The following is a 22,884-nucleotide window of genomic DNA, read 5'->3' on the forward strand; positions in this document are numbered from 1 at the left end:
GAAGTGGCGTTAATATAAGGAAATGATTTTGGAAGTTCGTACTTATGTGTACGAGTAATACTAAATGGTACTAAATTTGGTACAATTTGGATTTGGGTGACCGGATAGAGCTGAAAACCTGAAATTTGGAATTTAGATTACCGTTGAAATGTACGATTAAGATATGGGCGTAGTTTTGGAAATGCATACTTATGTGTACGAAAAGTACTAAATGGTACCAAATTTGGTACAATTTGGATTTAGATAGACATGGAAACCTGAAATTTGGAATTAAGATTACTGATGGAGTGAAGGATTGAGGTAGTTTTGGAAATTTTTACTTATGGGTACGAAAAATAGTAAACGGTACTAAATTTGGTACAAATTGGATTTGGGTGAACGGATAGAGCTGGAATCCTGAAATTTCGAATTTAATTACTCTTGGAGTGTAGGATTGAGTTAGTCTTGGAAATTCGTACTTATGGGTACGGAAAGTATTAAATGGTACTAAATTTGGTACAATTTAAATTTAGTTGAACGGATAGAGTTGGAATCCTGAAATTTCGAATTAAGGTTACTGATGGAGTGTAGGATTGATGTAGTTTTGGAAATTCGTACTTATGGGTATGGAAAGTACAAAATGTACTAAATTTGGTACAATTTATATTTGGGTGAACGGATAGAGTTGGAATCCTGAAATTTGGAATTAAGATTACTGATGGAGTGTAGGATTGAGGTAGTTTTTGGAAATTCAAACTTATGGGTACGAAAAGTACTAAATTTGGTACAATTTGGATTTTGGGGAACGAATAGAGCTGGAATCCTGAAATTAATTAAGATTAACTGTTGGACTATATGATTGACTTAGTCTTGGAAATTCGTACTTATGGGTACGAAATGTACTAAATGGTACTAAATATGGTACAATTTAAATTTAGGTGGACGGATAGAGCTGGAATCCTGAAATTTGGAGTTAAGATTACTTATGGAGTGTAGGATTGAGGTAGTTTCAAAAATTCGTACTTATGGGTACGGAAAGTACTAAATGGTACTAAGTTTGGTACATTTTGGATTTGGGTGAACAGATAGAGCTGGAATCCTGAAATTTATAATTAAGATTAATTATGGAGTGTAGCATTGAGGTAGTTTTGGAAATTCGTACTTATGGGTACGGAAAGTACTAAATGTTACTAAATTTGGTACAATTTATATTTGGGTGAACGAATAGAGCTGGGATTGAATAAGTTTAGGAAATTCGTACTTATGGGTACGAAAAGTAATAAATGGTACTAAATTTGGTACAATTTAGATTTGGGTGGACGGATAGAGGTGGAATCCTGAAATTCGCAATTACTGTTGGAGATAGTTATTGAAATTCGTACTTTCATACGAAAAGTATTAATGGTATTATGGAATTCTGAAATTTGGTGTTATAGCCGCTGTTGGTGTGTAGGGTTGAGATATGGATGTGGTTGTGGATATACGTACAATAAGTGTACGAAAATTACTAAATGGCACAGAATTTGGTCCAAATTATTTTTGTGTAAAGGGGTAGAGCTGAAATTGTGAAATTCGGTATTAGTATAGCAGTTGACGTTTAAAGTGGAGATAGAGAGGAAGGTTTGGAAATTCGTACTAATGTATACGAAAAATACTAAATCGCGGTTTGGATATAGTTTTTGATAAAGGAAGTATTTTTTGAAACTTATACATACTATAAGTACTAAATTTGGTACCAGTTTGGTGTTGCATGATGGGATATAGGTGGAATTTCGGATTGTTGTATGAGGGATTGTGTTGGTGCTTAGATACGGATTTTTTGAAATGCATACAAATTCTAAAATTAGGCTGAGGGCTGGATGATTTATTGAGAAATACGAAATGTACTAAATGCTATTAAATTTGACGTTGGGTGTAGCAATGAAGATGGAATTATATCATTAGTGCGTGAAAAGTACAAAATTGCAATAAGTTTGGTATTGGGCTAAGGAATAGAAGTGAAATTCTGATATATTATTGATTTGCCAGGTTCATTGTTAGAGGTGGTCGTACAATAAGTGTACTAGAAGTATTAAATAATACTAAATATTAAAGCACTGGTACTGGGTGAATTGATAAATGAAATTTGCTATGAGGATAACTGTTGAGATTGGATCAGAATGTTTTTTAAAATCCGCCTTTAAGTGTATGAAATGTTTCTACATGTAATACCATTGACATTGGGTGAACACGTAGAGCTAAAACTGCCACATTTAATATAAGGTCCTGGATTTTAAAAATTTTACTGAATAATGTACTATTGCTTCTAGGTTAACACGAATTCGGTTTCTAAATAATGTACTGAAATCAAAAAGTCAAACGTACCTTTTCAACAAAATTGTTTTTATCTTTGTTGTCTATTCTAAACGTTATAGTAAGTTCATTTGAAAGGGTAGATCTATGCGGCTAATGTTTTACAAGAAGGTTTTTACATCCTGAGAAAAAAGGCCTAAAATAAAATGTCTCAAAAATTAACTGTTATAGGGTAACATCTTCTGAATAATGGTTTTCTACATTTTGATATCACAAATTCCAAAATTCTGTTGGAAAATGTGGATAAAATTTTCAAAATAACCATACCGTTCTAATAAAGCATGGACTGGAATTTAAAATCTAGGTCGCTGTTGAAGTGTAGAGGTCTTTTTTTTTTGAAATTCGAACAAAACGTATACGAGTAGTTCTTGAAAGAAATTACATATCAATTCAAATAGGTATTAGTACATCAAAATGTTCAGTGTTCTCCACATTAAATATTTTTTATTTGTATATTATTCCTTTTCCGCTTACGAAGTAGCGGGCATTTTGCTAGTTATATATAAATTTATTTCATATATCATAAAAATTAAAATTGATTTGTGCGGGACCTTTTTTAAAATTTAGCCGATAGCCTTAGATGCTAGTGCTATTTATACCCTATACCACAATGTGGAAAAGGGTATTATAAGTTTGTTTTGGTAAAAATTCATGTAACACCGCGAAATATTCGTCGGAGACCCCCAATGTGGTATACCAATCTTCATATCTCGACGAGATAAAGCGATTTTGAGATGTGTGTCCGTCCGTCAGTCCGTCAGTCCGTCCGTCCGTCCGTCCGTCTGTCCATTATAAATTGTAAACACGCTCCAGGCCGCAATTATCGACCGATCGTCACGAAATTTTGTATGGAGGTCGGGTTCAGATCAGAATAGATCCCTATTCTTATTGGTGATGATTGTGAAATATTTAGCGGGTGAAATGGACCAAAAACATAATATTTATCCACTTTTCTAGCGGCTCTGTAGGTCTCAATAATAGTCCGATCAACGCGTAATTTTAAATAAGGTAAGAGTATATCACAAAGGAGAAGCTTGCAATTTGAGATGGCGATCGGATAATATTTAGAGGGTTAAATGGACCAAAACTTTTGTGTGAAAATTGTGAAAATTTTTAATATACAGCTTATATCTTAATTCCTGTAAGTGACATTCCGGACAAGTGCGATATACTTGAAAGTGGAACGCTTGGCCTTTCAATTGATGCCAATTATGTTGGTGTGCATGATCAGATAACAGAGTTACAGCCTAATATATTCCGTTATTTGTTTGTAGTGTAATAATAAACTCGCTAGAAGTCGCAATTATACATCAATAGTCACGAAATTTTGCACCGGGTAAGAGAGTATAGGTCGAAAATGATGCCTACAATTTTGAATCATGATCTGATATTTTTAGCGAGTGAAATGGACAATCGACTGTATGAAAAATATATAAATTTTATTTTTGGTCGATATTTTAATTCCTTGAGGACATATATATTTCGTAAAGTAGCCTACATATGGAAAAAAACTACTGACCTTTAATATGATGTAAATTGCAATAAAGTGTTTGCTAGATAACGGGCCTACTGCCTAATATATAATGGGGTCTGTGTAGAGAACCACATTTTTATCCCATGCTACATATTGTCTCTCCAAAAATTTATGTAACACCACGAAATATTCGTCCTAGACCCCTTATTTGGTATGCCAAAATTCATATCTCGACGAGATAAAGCGATTTAGCGATGTGTGTCCGTCCATTAAAAATTGTAAACAAGCTTAAGCCCGCAATTATGGACCGATTGTAACGAATTCTTTAAGGAGGTTGGGTTCGGGCCAGAATAGAAATGATTAGTTTTTGGTGATGATCGTGAAATGTTCAGGGGATGAAATGGACCAAAAACAAAATTTTAACCAATTTTGTAGCGTCTCTGTAGGTCAAAATAATAACTCGCAAACATTTAAACAAAGTTTGAGTTTCTGATGAAGAAGAAGCGTACAAATCAACGTGAAGATCAGATAATATTTAGCGGGTTAAATGGACTGAACCTTTTGTGTGAAATTGGTAAAAATTTCAATAACGTAGCGGTTAAACAACGGAAGTAGTAGTACTACATAAGTGGGTTTCATTACATTTTAGTTTGTGTAAACTAAATTTTCTTTTCCTGCTACAAAAATGTCTTTGTCATGCTAGATAACTTTTTGGTTTTGGTCATAAGTATTATACATTACATCTCTGATATTTGATAATTAAATTCTCACAATCATTGAAAAGAAGTTTCGTGGAGAGCTATTGTCTAGGGACAGTGGTATAGGGTATCCCATGGTCGGCTCCGTCCGACTATAGACTTTTCTTACTTGTTTTTAATTAATTTTATTGTAATTTTTTATTATAATAAATATTTGAAATAAATAAATAAATTTACAATTTAAATGGAATAAAAGTTATTTTGCTCAATAATAGGCAAAAGATCATTCATTCGTGCAACAGGAAATAATTTTTGAGAATTTTTTTCATTTCATAGAATATTTTCAAAATTGTTTCTCAAACTGGTTTGTGCGGAACCTTTCTATACTCTACACCACTATGTGGGGAAGGTATTATAAGTTGGTTTTGGTCAAAAAGTTTGTAACGCATCGAAATATTGGTCGTAGACCCATACTTATATACCAAAATGAATGTCTCGACGAGCTGAGTCGATCTGACCTTGTAATCACGCTACAGGTCGCAATTTTAATCTGATCGTCACCAAATTTTGGGTGTTGATAAAGGAAGAAGTCTATTGATTTTGGCCGGAATGGGCAAAAAACTTATTTAGAGAAAAAGTCAACGTTTTATTTTAAAGCGAATATCTCCGCTTCTATAAGAGGTATATCAAAAGCAAAGCCTGGCACGGAAAGTAGAAAATATCACCGTTAGGGCGAAACCTATAGCTCTGCGTGTTTCGTGTGCGTTAAAGGTAGTGAGCTAACATGTGCCGCGCGTTTTCCCATAAGAACGTTAAAAACATGGGTTTGGGCGTCGGGTTAGTAACCCTCCCCTAGAAAAAACAGCATACTATAAAAAAACGAAAGAAAAGAAAAACAACCCCCTCTAAAGTTGACGAACCCCGCAAACGTTTTAAGGACCATGATCTGCGAATCTGCACCTGGAATGTTCGCACTCTTTATAGAGAAGGTGCAGTCTTCGCATTGGCAGACGTACTTGAAAAGTACAAGGCCGATATTACTGCCATACAGGAAATACGATGGATTGGGAAAGGCGTCACAACAACACCTAAAGGTGACGCACTGTATTATAGCTGCCATGACGTAAAGCATGAGTTAATTTGCGGATTTGTAGTTAGTCGGAGACTAAAACATCTGGTATCCAGCTTCACTCCAGTGAATGAAAGACTTGCTGCAATTCGAATAAAAGCTAAATTCTTCAACATAAGCTTTATTAGCGGCCATGTTCCCACTGAAGAAAAGGACGAACAGACCAAAGATATATTTTACGAGCGCTTAGAAGAAACATATGACAGTTGCCCTGCCCATGACATTAAAATCATTCTAGGCGATTTTAATGCCAAAATTGTAAAGGAGAATATCTTTGGCCCAACAGTCGGGAAATTCAGCCTCCACAGTAAAACATCTGACAATGGTATGAGGCTGATAGACTTTGCAGCTGCAAAAAACATTGTAGTTAGCAGTACCAGATTTAATCATCTCGATAATCATAAGGGCACCTGGCTGTCTCCAGATCAGAAAACAAGAAATCAAATTGATCATGTTGTGATAGATGGAAGACATTCATCGAACGTGTTGGATGTACGATCGTTCCGAGGCGCAAACATTGATTCAGACCACTACCTTGTTGCAGCAAAGGTACGCACCCGCTTAAACGTAGCAAACAAAGTAAAAACAGACACAACACGAAAGTTAGACATCGGTAAGCTACAATCACAACAGATAGCCACAGCATATTCCACTCAACTAGCCCAATTGCTTAATCAAAGCACTCCTCATCCCGATAACATATCAGCGCAATGGCAAAACATTGCCCACTCCATGCAAACAACCGCAAAATCCATACTTGGATACCAGAGGCCTCCACCAAGGAATCCATGGTATGATCAGGAGTGTCGTGCTGCCACCGAAGAGAAAAATGCGGCATAAAGGGCTACTTTACAATCCGTAGCAACGCGTAGGGCACGAGAGAGATACAGGGAGAAAAGGAGAGAGGAGAAACGTCTTTTCCGCAGGAAAAAGAGAGAAATGGAAAAGCGGGAGGCTGAAAAAATCGAGATGTACAGGAGTCAGAATGAAGTCCGAAAATTCTACCAAAGAGTCAAGCATCAAACTGATGGCTTTGGTACAGGCACATCCTCCTGTAGAGACCAGCAAGGTAATTTGGTAACTGATACAGATAGTGTACTCAGGATATGGAAAGAACATTTTTCAAAACTGTTGGTATCCAATAGCAGCGAAGACGACGAAGATACCACAGTCCCAATCCCAGAAGATGGTATTGAATGTATACCGCCCAGCCAAGATGAGGTAAAGACAGCAATAAATCGGCTGAAGAATAATAAGGCAGCAGGAGCCGATGGCTTACCAGCCGAGCTGTTCAAAACCGGAGGCGACACGTTGATAAGGTGTATTCATCAGCTAGTTAGCACCATCTGGCGGGAAGAACGAGTACCCGACGATTGGAACCTGAGTATCCTGTGCCCCGTCCAAAAGAAGGGAGATAAGACTGTATGCTCTAACTATAGGGGCATAAGTCTACTCCCTATTGCCTACAAGATCGTGTCAGGGATATTGTGCGAACGACTAAAGCCTATGGTCAACGAGATAATTGGACCATACCAATGCGGCTTTAGACCTGGCAATTCCACCATTGACCAGATATTTACCCTGCGCCAAATCCTGGAGAAGACCCAAGAGATGCAGATCGACACCTACCACCTTTTGGCCGATTATAAAGCAGCCTTCGACAGCCCGCTGCGTTCAAAGGTATTCCAAGCCATGTCTGAATTTGGTATCCCCGCATCCGTCTTTGCAAAATGACTTTAACTGACACGAGGTCCTCAGTTAAAATAGGAAAGAACCTCTCCGAAGAGTTTGGTACCAAAAGAGGTTTCAGACAAGGAGACAGCCTTTCGTGTGACCTCTTCAACATCCTGCTAGAAAAGGTTATACGAGAGGCAAACGTCAAAAGAAGTGGCACAATCTACACCAATAGTCAGATGTTACTTGCTTATGCTGATGATATAGAAATCATAGGCCGATCAGTAAAAGAAGTAACTGATACCTTTATGAAGGTCGAAGTAGAATCTGCTAAAGTGGGTCTGGCGGTAAACGGTGAGAAGACCAAGTTGATGGTGTCGACGCGCAATGCGTCCATTGAGCTCGGACCGACTGTGGAAGTTGGTTCCTATAATATTGAGGTAGTAAAAGACTTCGTCTGCCTCGGCACCTCCGTAAACACAACAAACTACATCATTTGTGAAATAAAAAGAAAAATTGTATTGGCCAACAGATGCTACTTTGGTTTAAGTAAGCAGTTCAAAAACAAAGCCACATCTCGTCAAAAAAATAACGCTCTACAAAACACTGATACTACCCGTGCTGATGTATGGCTCCGAAGCCTGGGTACTTGCGCAAGCAGACATGGCAGTGCTTGGTGTGTTTGAGAGAAAAATTCTTCGAAAGATCTACGGACCAATCTGCGTTGACGGTGAATATCGACGTCGCATGAACCACGAGCTGTATCTGCTGTACACCGACATCAATATTGTTAAACGTATCGAGATGCAGCGATTGCGTTGGCTAGGCCATATCATAAGAATGAGCGATGATGACCCTGCTAAAAAGGTGTATAAACACGGACCGCTTGGCGGTGCACGCAGAATTGGCAGGCCAAGGAATAGATGGCGCAAACAAGTGGATGATGAGATGAAAAGGCGCGGTATTCCAGAAAGCGAAGCAACAAATAGAGAGATTTGGAGATCTTTTCTTAGTTCGGCCTATAGAACAAATGTTCTGTAATGGGCCAGCTAAGTAAGTAAGTAAGTAATGTTGGCAACATTTCCTGATTATTTCAGCCTGCAAGTGGTGTTTTAGAACACGCTGTCCGGTCTCGGCGATTAACTGTAGGTTCCATATCATTGATCTAATACGAATCAGGGTGCACTCATTGATATGAGAGAAGTCTCCCTGGTCCCTTTCGGGATGTTTGTGAAACAATTATTATGGCATATTGAGAAAGCACTTTTCGTCCCTCTAATATATCAGCACAATTGCAAAATATTGCCCACTCCATGCAAACAGCCGCCAAATCAGAACTTGGATACCAGAGACCTCCACCAAGAAATCCCTGGTATGACCAGGAGTGTCGTGCTGCTACCGAAGAAAAAACGCAGCACATAGGGCTATTTCAATATAAGTAGTAATGCACGAGAGAGGTATCGGGAGAAAAGAAGAGAGGAGAGACGTCTTTTCCGCCAGGAAAAGAGAGAAACGGAAACGCGGGAGTGTGAAAAAATCGAGATGTACAGGAGCCAGAATGAAGTCCGAAAATTCTACAAAAGAGTGAAACATCAAGCTGATGGGTTCTGTACAGGCACATCCCCCTGTAGAGACCAGCAAGGTAATTTTGTAACTGATACAGATAGTATGCTCATGATATGGAAAGAGCATCTTTCCAAACTGTTGGTATCCAATAGTAGAGAAGACGACTAAGATATCACATATCCAATCCCAGAAGATGATATTGAATATATACCACCCGCCCAAGATGAGGCAAAGACATCAATAAACCGGCTGAAGAATAATAAGGCAGCAGGAGCCGATAACCTACCAGCCGACCTATTCAAAACCGGAGGCGACACGCTCATAAGGTGTATCCATCACCTAGTTACCACCATCTGGCAGGTGGTAATCGCGCGTACCCGACGATTGAAACCTGAGCATCGTGTGTCCCGTCCATAAGAAAGGAGAAAAGACTTTATGTTCCAACTATAGGGGCATAAGTCTTCTCTTTATTGCCTACAGTGTTGTGTTAGGGATATTGTGCGAACGACTAAAGCCTACGGCAAATCCACCATTGACCACATATTTACCCTGCGACAAATCCTGGAGAAGACCCAAGAGATGCCGATCGACACCTACCACCTTTTTGTCGATTATAAAGCAGCCCTCTATGTTCATAGGTATTCCAAGCCATGTATGCATTTGCTACCCCAACAAATCTCATTCGACTTTGTAAAATGACTTTAACTGACACGAGATCCTCAGTTAAAATAGGAAAGAACCTCTCCGAAGAGTTTTGTAACAAAAGAGGTTTAAGGCAAGGAGAGAGCCTTTCGTGTGATCTCTTAAAAATTCTGCTGGAAAAGGTTATAGGAGAGGCAAACGTCAAAAGAAGTGGCACAATCTACACCAATAGTCACATGTTACTTGCTTATGCTGATGATATAGACATCATGGGACGATCAGTAAAATAAGTAACTGATACCTTTAAGAAGTCCATAGAGGTCGGCCCAACTGTTGAATTTAGTTGGATTTCGGGTGACGTAGGGGGTGAAAGATACCAAGGAACAGTCCTGACCGTCTTTAAAATGCAAAGCCCTGGATTTATCTTGGTCCCTCTTTCAGTGGTGTCACCAGGGCTAGCTGCCTTTAACATTCGTTAAAGGAAGTGAGCTAAAATGTGCAGCGCGTTCACCTATAACAACGTTAAAAACTTGGATTTAGGCGCCGGGTTAGTAACCCTCCCCTAGAAAAAAAGCAGCTTACTATGAAAAAACAAAAGAGAAGAAAAACAAATCCCCCTAAAGTTGACGACCCCCTCAAACGTTGTAAGGACCATGATATGCGAATCTGCACCTGGAATGTTCACACTCTTTATAGAGAAGATGCAGTTTACGCATTGGCAGATGAACTTGAAAATTATAAGGCCGACATTACTGCCATACAGGAAATACCACGGAATGGGAAAAGCGTTACAACAACACCTAAAGTTGACACACTGTATTATAGCTGCCATGACACAAAGCATGAGTTTGGTTGCGGATTTGTAGTTGGTGGGTGGTTAAAACATCTGGTCTCTAGCTTCACACCAGTGAATGAAAGACTTGCTACAATACGGATAAAAGCAAAATCCTTCAACATTAGCCTTATCTGCGCTCATGCCCCAACCGAAAACAAGGACGAACATACCATAGATATATCCTACGAGCGCTACCGTTGTCCTGCCCATGATGTTAAAATTTTGATATGACCGTTTCGAATTATGTTGGTTTCTTCAGAGAAGGAGAAAAAACCAGGACCAATACTGGAACTGGAAATACAGACTCGTATGGGTCTGGCTTTAATATATATGGAATGGATTATGTGCAGGTAGCATTTAGCTGTGGATCTACATAGGTAGAGTTTCTTGACATATATATTAGGGCGAGGCGATTTGTGTGGAAGGAAAAAACATTAATGGGCCCTTCGTGTTTCTGATTCCTGGGATTGAACTGAGCAAAAAAGTCCACTGGACCATCGAGCCTCCCGATTTTGACTTGAAGTTTTTTATTGACGTTTTTTGGAAAATGTGGCATATAACAGCCAAGCCATTGAGATTTGCGATCCAACACAAAGGCCAAAATTGTAGCCAATAATTAAAAGAAAGTATTGGAATGCTCCTTCAGGCGGTTCTGGCCTTGAGAAGGTGCAAACTTTTCGGAAAATGTCGATAAATGGCTCTGTGCTACAAAAGTTGACCAGAAAATATTCAAGCGTTCTGTTACAAAATTCTATCGTGTTGGGGTCCATGAATGACGAGAACACCTTTGGTTCGTTTGGGTCACTTCGTTTTATTATTTTATAACGGTAAAAGTAGTGAAAAATCTGGGTTTCTTACATTTTCAAATATAAACGGGCATATCTTCTTTTTTCACTACGGATTTCTATTGGTCCATTTTCCAATTAAAGGGGTGAATAATATCTTCCGAATAAGCTATGATTTGTTCAAATCAGTTAATAAATGGTTAAATTATAGTGGTTGATTCATACCAATACAATTACTTATGGCCTGTTCCAGTACTGCAAGAATCTACTATTTTTTACAATTTTTTTTTTTGATAACATAAAGGAAAAAATGTTGTCGTAGTAAAAAATAGTAGCTTCTTGCAGGTTCTGGAACAGTCATTTGTCTGTTTTTTTTTTTTTTTTTGTTCAATATGAATTTTGAAAATCATGAGAAATTCAGTTTAAGTACAAAGTGAAAAAAGATGATATGCCCGTTTAAATTTGAATATGTTAGAAACCCAGATTTTCACTACTTTTACCGTTATAAAATAATAATACGAAGTGACCCAAACGAACCAAAGGTGTTTTCGTTATTCATGGACCCCAACACGATAGAATTTTGTAACACGCTTGAATATTTTTCTCCAGCCCTAGCGACGTCACGTTGATTGATCCGAAAAGTTGCGCAAGTAAGTTAAATCGACAATTTGTTAAGCATAAGGGCGCGACGAGGCGAGTGAATAACATAATGTCGCAATAGATCCCTACCCGGTCCAAAGCATTGGACCCCGACGGAATTTCCATGGTAATGCTGAATCAACTAGATGAGCCGGAAGTTGAGTATCTTCCCAAAGTTCTCTGTAAAAGTTCTTGCTAGCCAACCAGAAGTCTAGAAAACGGGCGGGTTGTTCCTGCCAGAAAAGCCAGGCAAGGATATCAGCAAAGTTGAGTTTGATGGAGTGCATTTTGAGAATTTACTCCCCCCAGCGTCTAAAAAAGCTAACCACTTGCATATCTTCAGCATGGCTTCCATAAGCAATACATCACCACAACAGCGCTGCATATCATCTGCACAAATATGTATCAGTCGAGGACTTAGCCAGAACAAGTCGTGCGATAGTTGGTGGCGTTCAACTAATCAAAAGATTTTAATAATCTGAATCATACCACTCAGCTTGAGAACATTGCAGATTCCGGCCAAGTTTGAAACTTTGGACAATTAATTGTATGTGTGGACGCCTGTTGTTGTTCAGAAACAAGAAGTCTAATTCCGGAAACTGGCAGTTCTCCAACGTGGTGTAATATCTCCGAAAATTTTAAAGCTCTATCTTTCATATATTCAACCCCCAAAAGTGTTGAGATAGTTACGTGTCCGGTTATTAGTACAATCATGGCGTCTTGTACCTTCCCCTTTTACATTTGGGAAAAGCTGAACTAATATTTGAACGACCCTCAAATCTTTCTCCTATCGAGCAATATGCAAATATCCACCACTAAATCTACGACCACTCTGGAATGCAGAGGTGAGCACAGACTTGAAATCTCTGGGCAATGTTAACAGAATTCCGACCACTAACTAGTTCAAGATTCTAGGACATACCTTGTCCGCCCATAACTTATACTTTATATCCGTAGATAGTGTGGTCCGCGCATATAAGTGCGACGCGGAAAAATATATTCGAACCTATCAGAACGCAGTCCTGGGAACTACTGCAGTGTGCCCAGCTCATGTCATCTGTGGGCCATCTATATATAAACTACTATATCGTAAATGAATCCTCGGCGTACATCCCCATCTATCGCAGCTGAATAACGCCAGCTACCTCGACAAACCAGATTAGATTTGGCTGAACTACGCTTGACATAGTGCATCCGTTTAAATTTCTATAGGGCAAGGATTGATGCAAAATATGTACCCTGCCAAACCTACTTAACTAAATCTCAGCTAAATACCTAAACATCGAGATAGAGCCACATTAAGCAGGAAAAGAAACATACAGTTATATTATAGGCCTCTACAACAACAATATATTCCATTTTCTTGTAACTACGAATATGCTTTCGACAGCTCGTTTACTGATGTTCCCCGACATGTCTGACTGACGAAGTTTAAATAGGGGAAAACATATTCCAACAGCTGAGGACCAATCCAGGATTCACATATGGAGGCTCTTTTGTCTTATTTTTCAACATTTTCTGAACATTTCGGGTATGAAAAATTGTGTACTTTATGGTCTACCCTTCATTGGGACTCGGCGATAAGAGAAGATGCAATACGAATTGGCTTAAAATAGAAGCGAAGAATATAAGAGTAGTCTTCCAATTTTATAACCCAATCGTTGTTTCTTTGGAAATAGTTTCTAAAAAATTCTAAATAATTATTGTCAAATTTTCTAAGGAATTCAAATAAAACTATTTTAAAATTTCCTAAAAATAACATAAAATAATTTATATTTGTATTGAATAATTTTGAAAAAATAAAAAAGATAATGGCCTTCTTGAGTCGCATAAGCGTCCTAAATGGTGGAAAGAAAACTATCCCCCAAATACGCCGATATGCCTCTCAAGCCATCAATCAAATGATTCAATTGCAACACACCGAAATTTGTGCCGATCCACCATCACGTGGCTTGGTGCTGGGAGTCTATGCCGAGGAAGAAGACAAAAACGATACGGGCATTTTAACACCAGCTGCCTGGAGATATAATGTCCAAAAAACCGCTGGCCGTTTGTTAGATGTGTTGCGCATGTCTGGTCCCATGCCAAAGGTGGGGGAGGCACGCTTGCTGTTTGCCCAGGAAACGGAAAAGATTCCCTATTATTCAGCTGTGGCCATGATCGGTTTGGGTAAGGAATGTCTGGGTTTCAATGCCTATGAGGTGTTGGATGAACAAAAGGAGGCCATAAGAAGATCAGTGGCAAAGGCATGCATGGATTTGGCCCTATTGGATACAGATCGCATTGAGGTGGAAAATTGTGGCCATGCGGAATCAGCAGCTGAGGGGGCTGCCTTGGGTGTGTGGGCCTACCAGGAGTTGCGTGATGCCAAAAGGCGTTTGGCGGTTCCCTCCATTGATTTGTATACCCACAAAGATGAGGTGTGTGATATAGAAGGTTGGCGTATTGGTCTGCAAAAGGCGGCTGCCCAAAATCTGGCACGACAACTGCAAGAGATGCCCTCCAACATTTTGACACCCACAGCATTTGCCCAAAATGTTGTGGAGGTTCTTTGTAAATCTGGTGTTAATGTTGAGGTCAAGGTTGAGGGGTGGGCGGAGAGTCAAATGATGAACGCCTTTCTGTCGGTGGGCAAGGCTTCGTGTGAACCTCCAATTTTCTTGGAGTTGAGCTATTATGGCACCTCATCGGAGGAGAGGCCAATTGTGTTGGTGGGCCAGGGTCTCACCTATGATTGTGGAGGCCTTTGCCTAAAAGATAAGCAGGAACTTTTTGATATGAGAGGAGATGTGACGGGAGCAGCTGTGGTGGTGGCCGCCTGTCGTGCCATAGCCAATCTAAGATTGCCGGTAAGTAAAATTGAAATTTCCCCATTAGAAAGAAACAAAATATTTGTTTGTGTCAAAGGTCAACATTAGAGGCTTAATACCCGTTTGTGAAAATGTCATCGGCTGCAATGCCTTTCGTCCGGGGGACACTGTCAAGACCATGAACGGCAAACACATTAAGATCCAGGGCACTGACCATGAAGATGTCTTGGTGTTGGCTGATACTTTGCTTTATGCCCAAAACTTTTGTCCCAAAATCATAATATCTGTTGGTACAACATCGGGAGCCATGAACCAGGCCTTGGGTGAGGCGGCAAGTGGTGTCTTCACCAATTCGGAAATTTTGTGGCAACAAATAAAACATGCCAGCATGCATACTGGCGATAGGGTTTGGCGTATGCCTCTGTGGTGGTATTTTACAAGTGAAATAACGGCTGGCGCCTCATCGGATGTACAGAATTATGGTGTGGGTACAGGGGGTCGACCCTGTAAGGCGGCAGCATTTCTAAGAGAGTTTGTACCCTGTGGCCAGTGGATGCATATTGTAAGTTAGAGAAAGGGATGGGCGTTTTGTGATATAAGAATGAAAATGTTTTTGTATGTGTTATAGGATGCCACAAATGTCATGACCACAAATGGCAGGAATTTTGAATATTTACGTCGTGGTATGGCTGGAAGACCCACAAGAACTCTTATCGAATTCATAGCCCAAAGTATTTGTAAAGATACCGCTCCCAAGATGCCAAGAAAGGGCAAGTAGTTTGTAGTTTACTTTTGTACATATTGTTTTAATTGTTTATTGTTTAAACTTTTTTATGTTTTAACTAAATTTATTGTTTTAATTGATTTTGAAAATATTTCCATATAATAAATTTTATTTGAATGAAAAAAATCGTCTAAACACAATAGTCTCAACCAGTTATATAAAATTGATTTTTGCTCCATAATGGTGTCATTCCACAATTCTCATGATCGGGGCCCAGATGTCCGACCCATTCAACATTATGCCATTGCTGATCACTATGGGAACTTTGCTTGGAATGGACCCACCATGTTTGCCATAAATATACTCAACTTTACTGTTATTTAAGCAGCATTCGTTTTGAGGGTGTTAGATTTGCGTCCAGTCTAGTGTCTAAGTAATTTCAGGATTGTTTTGTGATTGACCTTAATGGTATTTTAAACTGGGACAATGCACTGACTGTATCGCCTCCTTATAAAACTATGTCATATACGGTGACGTAAACTAACTTTAAATGAAAACCGCTTCCAACTGGGAAGTTTTTTTTTCTAAAACAGCAATGTTGATAGATAAGAAAAATCCAAAAACCAGAAAAAATCGCTGGAGCGATTTTAAAACAAGTGAGCAAAGGCTATAGTCGGGACAGGGCCGACCATGTGATACCCTACACCACTACCCCTGTGCATAAGCATTTCACTGGTAAACATTTGTTTTAGGGAATATAATCCGACTACAACTAAACATAATATGCCTCTTTTTCTCTGGGACCCCATAAGCAACCAAAATTTCGTGACCATCCGATAAATATTACGACTTTTAGCGTGATTGCAAACAAAAACGGAAGAATTGGATGCATTACCGACTATTGTGGTATCTCCCTTGTTTGACCGCATTCGCCAACCTACTTTACACCAATGTAAAGGTAATATTTTCTTCTTCCATTGACAGGCTTTGCCGTTTGAATACCCCTACTAGAAGCCGATATATTCACAAAGAATAAAACTTTGAATGTGTCTCCACATGAGTTTTTCCCCATTCCGACCCCTAAATATTATCCGACTATCAACAAAATCAATGGGCTTCTTCCTCTATGGGGCCTTCATCTATCCGATCAAAATTTCAACCTGTAGCGTGATTACAAAAAATGGAAAATTGGATATATTACTGACTTTTGCGATATCTCGGTTGTTTGCCCACTTACGCCAACATACTTTGCATCAATATAAAGGAGATTTTTCTTCTTCATTGTCGGCCTTTCCTTTTCGAATACTCCTACCAGAAGCGGAGGTATTCACATAAGAAAAAAACGTTGACTTTTCTCCACATAAGCTTTTTGCTTAGTCCGACTCTTGAATATTATCCGACCATCTTACTTACTGGCACATTACAGAACATTTGTTCTATAGGCCGAACTAAGAATAGATCTCCATTTCTCTCTGTCTATTGCTTCTCTTTCTGGAATACCGCGCCTTGTCATCTCTTCGTCCACGTGTTTGCGCCATATATTCTTTGGCCTGCCAATTCTGCGTGCGCCGCCAAGCGGCTCATATTTATACGCCTTTTTAGCGGGTTCATCATCGCTCATTGTTATGATATGGCCTAGCCAACGCAATCGTTACATCTCGATACGTTTAACTATATTGATGTCGTTGTATAGCAGATACAGCTCGTTGTACATGCGACGTCGATATTCACCGTCAACGCAGATTGGTCCGTAGATCTTTCGAAAAATTTTTCTCTCAAACACACCAAGCACTGCCTTATCTGCTTGCGCAAGTACCCAGGCTTCGGAACCATACATCAGCACGGGTAGTATCAGTGTTTAGTAAAGCGTTATTTTTGTTTGGCGAGATGTGGCTTTGTTTTTAAACTGCTTACTTTAGCCAAAGTAGCGTCTATTAGCCAATACAATTATTTTTATTTCACAACTGATGTCGTTAGTTGTGTTTACGGCGGTGCCGAGGTAGACGAAAAGACATCGTCTCAGAATTATATGAACCAACGTCAACAGTTTGCCCGATCTCTATGGACGCATTGCGCCTCGACACCATCAACTTAGTCTTCCCGCCGTTTACCGCCAGACCCACTTTAGCAGATTCACCTTCGACCTTCATAAAGGTATCTGTTACTTCTTTTACTGATCTCCCATGATGTCTATATCATCAGCATAAGCAAGAAACTTGTGGCTATTGGTGTAGATTGTGCAACTTCTTTTGAGGTTTGCCTCTCGTATAACCTTTTCTAGCAGGATGTTGAAGAGACACGAGAGGCTGTCTCCTTGCCTGAAACTTCTTTTGGTACAAAATTCTTCGGAGAGGTACTTTCCTGTTTTAACTGAGGATCTCGTGTCAGTTAAAGTCATTTTACAAAGCCGAATGAGCTTTGCGGGGATACCAAATTCAGACATGGCCTGGAATACCTTTGAAGGTAGTGGGCTGTCGAAGGCTGCTTTATAATCGACAAAAAGGTGGTAGGTGTCGATCTGCATCTCTTGGGTCTTCTCCAGAATTTGCCGCAGGGTAAATATCTGGTCAATGGTGGACTTGCCAGGTCTAAAGCCGCATTGGTATGGCCCAATTATCTCGTTGACCATAGGCTTTAGTCGTTCGCACAATATCCTTGACACGATCTTGTAAGCAATCGTGAGTAGACTTATGCCGCTATAGTTAGAGCATACAGTCTTATCTCCTTTCTTATGGATGGGGCACATGATACTCAGGTTCCAATCGTCGGGTACTCGTTCTTCCTGCCAGATGGTGCTAACTTCCGCCCCCGGTTTTGAACAGCTCGGCTGGTAAGCCATCGGTTCCTGCTGCCTTATTATTCTTCAGCCGGTTTATAGCTGTCTTTACCTCATCTTGGCTGGGCGGTATACATTTAATACCATCTTCTAGGACTGGATCTGTGGTATCTTCGTCGTCTTTGCTGGATACCAACAGGTTTGAATAATGCTCTTTCCATATCCTGAGCACACTATCTGTATCAGTTACCAAATTACCTTGCTGGTCTCTACAGGAGGAGGCGCCTCTACCAAAGCCATCTGTTTGATGCTTCACTCGTTGGTAGAATTTTCGGACTTCATTCTGGTTCCTGTATATTATTATAATAGGCGTCTTCCTCTGTGGGACCCGCATCAACTCCTAAAAAATTCGTGACGATCCGATCAAAATTGCGACCTGTAGCGTGATTACAAAAAAATCGGAAAATGGGATGCATTACCGACTATTGCGATATCTCTGATGTTTTACCACCTACGACAACCTACTTTACATCGTTCTATTTTCTACTGATATTTTCTACTTTCCTTGTCATGCTTTGCTCTTGATATAGAACGTTGACATTTCTCCAAATACGTTTTTGTCCATTCCGACCCCTGAATATTATCCGACCATCATCAAAATCAATAGGCTTCTTCCTCTGTGGGGCGCCCATTTACCCCCAAAATTTCGTGACGATCCGATCAAAATTGCGACCTGTAGCGCGATTTCAAAAAAAAAATTGAAAAATGGTATGTATTACCGACTATTGCTATATCGCGGTTATTTGGCCACCTACGCCAACCTACTTTGCATTATTGTAAAGGTGGGATATTCTACTTTCATAGTCAGACTTTGCTTTTGAAAGTTCCCTATCCAAAACTGTGATATTCGTCATTATAATTAAAATCGCAAAAATGAAAAGTTGGGTTGTATTAGCCACTATTGCGATATCTTCGTTGTTTGATTACCTACGACAACCTACGCTATATCTTTGCAAAGGTTATATTTTCTACTTTCATTAGCAGGCTTTGTTTTTGATATACCCCTTATAGATGCGGAGATATGCGCTTTGAAATAAAACGTTGAATTTTTCTCCAAATAAGTTTTTTGCCCATTCCGACCCCTGAATATTATCCGACCATCACCTAAATCTTCTTCTCCTCCGGGACCCTCATCAACACCCAAAATTTGGTGACGATCCGATCAAAATTGCGACCTGTAGCTTGATTACAAAGTTTAGATGGACAGACGGACGGACGAACACAGGGACGTACGCAGGATTTCATTTCGGGGGGGGGCCCAACTTGACCAAAATCCATAAAATTTTAAAATATCGTGTAGGGTTACGTAATGCTATTTTAAAGGTTCTTAGTTCATTTTTATTCAATATTGAGACAAAGTATTTACAATCAATAGAGAGAGTTCACAAAATTTAAGATACAATTTTAAAATTTGGTACAGAGTAATATATATTATGCATTAGTTCTTGGATATTTTAAATTGAAAATGAACCATATCTGACCAGACGTTTGGGTAGTTATATATTTCCAACCACATTCGCTCATAATTGGCATTCTGGTTTGTAATTTCCGCAGATAATACTTTTATTAACCGAAGGTCTTACCTTAATTTCTAAGAATATCAGCTGTAATATGGCTATGGGATTCCTTTTGGTTGAAGTGGTTAAAATAGACCCACGTGTTAATGCATATCGAGATATCGCCTAGTAATTTCAATCCCATTTTTAAAAAAGTTTTTAGTTTGACAAATCTTGGTCATATTAACATCACATAAATCTCTTAATGGTATATGGTATATTGTAATACGTGCAACCGCCAGTGCATATTGGACTTGGAATAAATATATCAAAACCAATCGTCAAACTTATAGCCAAATCCTGACAAAATACTATAAGTCGAAAAAATCTGCAAGGTTTTTGTTCCGATATGTCGTTTATATAATGTCAAAAAATTCTTCTTCTTTATTGCATATTCGATATTCGAATGTTAGCGACCATATTACATTTCATGTATAATATTTTATATATCATTGACAAAATATGAAAATAATTCTCTATTTCTTGCGACACTTATTAAATTTTCTGCATTTCGGAATTCTGTCCATTGTTGAATATTTTGGAGCCAGGACATCTCTTGTCTTCCTCTGCTACGCTTTCCTTCTATACTGGCTTGTAGAATTGATTGTAGAATGTGGTATTTTGAGTTTCGCATTATATGCCCAAGATATGCAATTTTTCTCCTTTTTATATGATTGAAGAGTTCTCTTGTTCTGTTTAATCTGCGTAGGACCTCGTCATTTGGCACGTGAGCTATCCATGGGATTTTAAGAATTCTCCGATATATCCACATTTCGAATGCTTCTAATCGCTTGACGTCTACTGCTTTTATAGTCCATACTTCCGTTGCGTATAACAGTACTGGCCATATGTAGGCTTTTATGAACCTTGTCTTTGTTGTGATGTTAATATCATGACTTGTCAAAACTTTTCTATATTTGTGAAAGGCGTCTCTTGCCATTTCTATCCGGCATTTAATTTCTTTGGAGTTATCCCACTGATCATTTATTGAGAACCCGAGATATTTGAAGCTCGACACTCTCTCGAGTGGAGTGTTGTGAATTTTTATATTCATGTTTTCGTAATTGTTTTTTCTGCTTATTATCATATATTTAGTTTTCTTGATGTTTAATTTTAATCCATATCTTTCACTACACGCAGTTAGTCTGTTGACAAGATTTTGTAAACCTGATAGGCTGTCTGCTATTAGAGTAGTATCGTCAGCGTATCTAATATTGTTTATATAAGCATTATTTATGAGGATTCCTTCTTTAGTGTTATTTATTGCTTCTTTGAATATTTTTTCCGAGTATATATTAAACAGTAGTGGGGACAGAGTACAACCCTGTCTTACTCCTTTGGATATAGATATTTCTTCCGTCATTTCTCCGTTGATTTTAACATGTGCGGTTTGGTGCCAATACAGACTTTTAATGCATCTAATTTCTTTTCCCCCTATTCCAATTGACGCCAAAATATCAATGAGCTTGTGATGTTGTACGGTGTCAAATGCCTTCTCGTAGTCGATGAAGCACATAAAAACGTCTTTATGGACACTTCTACATTTTTGGACCAACACTTGTACGCAGAATAGTGCTTCTCTGGTTCCTTTTGCTTCTTTAAAACCAAATTGTGTTTCGCCCATTTCTTGTTCGCATTTTTCGTATATCCGTCTATGTATAATTTTCAGAAAAATTTTTAAGGCGTGACTCATCAAGCTAATAAGTCGGTACTCGTTGCATCTTTTGGGGTGAGATTTCTTTGGAATGGTTATAAATGTAGACTTCAGCCAATCCTCTGGGTATTTTCCGGTGTCATAAATATAGTTAAATAGTTTCGTTAACAGATCAATATTGTTATCATTTATCATTTTTAGTATCTCGGCAGGTATTTCATCAGGACCCGTGGCTTTTCGTTCTCGGAGGGATTTTATTGCATCTTCAACTTCGTTGTTTGTTATTGCCTCGCCTGTCATTTGCTGTGATATCCGGTAGTCATAATCAGATCTAGTAGGATCATTGAATAAGTTTTGAATATATTCTCTCCAGATGTTTTTCTTCTCAGCGGTTTCAAAAACGGGTTCATTATTGTTATTGTAAAGGACTGATGAATTATTATTTCTGTATATGCCGGCTGCTTCTTTCATTTTCTTGTGTAACTGAAAGTCGTCGTGCAGTGTCATCAGTCGTTCAATTTCTTGGCATTGACTGTTAAGATGGTTGTTTTTGGCTATACGCACTTCCCTTTGAATTTCCCTGTTGATTTCCCAATACATCTCGTAGTTACTATTTTTGTATTTTCTACGCTCATCCATCAGTTGAAGTATCTCTTCAGTCATCCAGCTTTTACTTTTTGGTTTTGTGTAATTTCCAAGCGTGTTACGTGCAATTGAATTGATTGTGGTCTTCACACTGTTCCATATATTTTCCACGTCATTCCTGTCGATATTGATTAGGTCTGTGTTGACTTGAGAAGAAACGCCAGACCTTATTGTAGGATTTCCGAGTTTTCCGATGTCAATTTTTCGATTTCGTGTTTTCTTTGATTGACGTGCTAGTTTTATGTGGATTTTTGCCATCAGAAGATTGTGATCAGATGGTACATCTGCGCTAGGGTATGTTGTGACCTTTCTTACAGATGAGCAATGTCGCCTGTTTATAAGTATGAAATCTATTTGATTTCTTATTACATTGCCAACTCTATCTTGGGGGGATTTCCAAGTATATAACCTTCTTGGCGGTAGGGTGAACAGGGTATTGGTAATTTTCATTTTAAATTCCTGACAAAATTCGATGAGTCTGTCACCTCTTTCATTTCTGTCTCCTAGACCATATCTTCCTTTTACTCCTGCAACTATATCGCTTCCTACCTTTGCATTGAAATCGCCTTGGATTATGGTTATTTCATGCGGTTTTGTTATTTTAATTAGTTCTTCGACTTCAGTGTAGAAGGTTTCAATCTCGTCATTACTTTTGTCTGCTGTAGGTGCATAGACTTGAATTATATTAACGTTGACTGGATTTGCTGATATTTTTATTATCATAGTTCTGTCAGATTTTGGAATGAATCCGATGACACTTTTGGCTATATGTTCTTTCACTATAATGCCAACTCCATTCCGATGATTTCTATTCGAGTTACCTGAAAAGTATATTTTGGCATTTTGAGATATAAAATCTCCAGAGTTTGGCCACCAAGTTTCACAC

The 22,884-nt window shown here is 38.8% G+C and overlaps 1 protein-coding gene across 1 annotated transcript; it reads left to right on the forward strand.

Moving 5' to 3' along the window:
* Positions 1-13,452: 13,452 nt before the first annotated feature.
* Positions 13,453-15,493, forward strand: LOC141400808 (cytosol aminopeptidase-like). The gene is made up of 3 exons (XM_073980321.1): positions 13,453-14,622; positions 14,681-15,145; positions 15,212-15,493. The coding sequence occupies exons 1-3, from the start codon at positions 13,585-13,587 to the stop codon at positions 15,359-15,361; spliced, it is 1,653 nt and encodes a 550-aa protein (XP_073836422.1). The 5' UTR covers positions 13,453-13,584; the 3' UTR covers positions 15,362-15,493.
* The last annotated feature ends 7,391 nt before the right edge of the window (positions 15,494-22,884 follow it).

The sequence above is a fragment of the Musca autumnalis genome, unplaced genomic scaffold (assembly GCF_047663935.1).
Source record: "Musca autumnalis isolate F117 unplaced genomic scaffold, ASM4766393v1 scaffold_4, whole genome shotgun sequence".
Classification (NCBI taxonomy): domain Eukaryota; kingdom Metazoa; phylum Arthropoda; class Insecta; order Diptera; family Muscidae; genus Musca; species Musca autumnalis.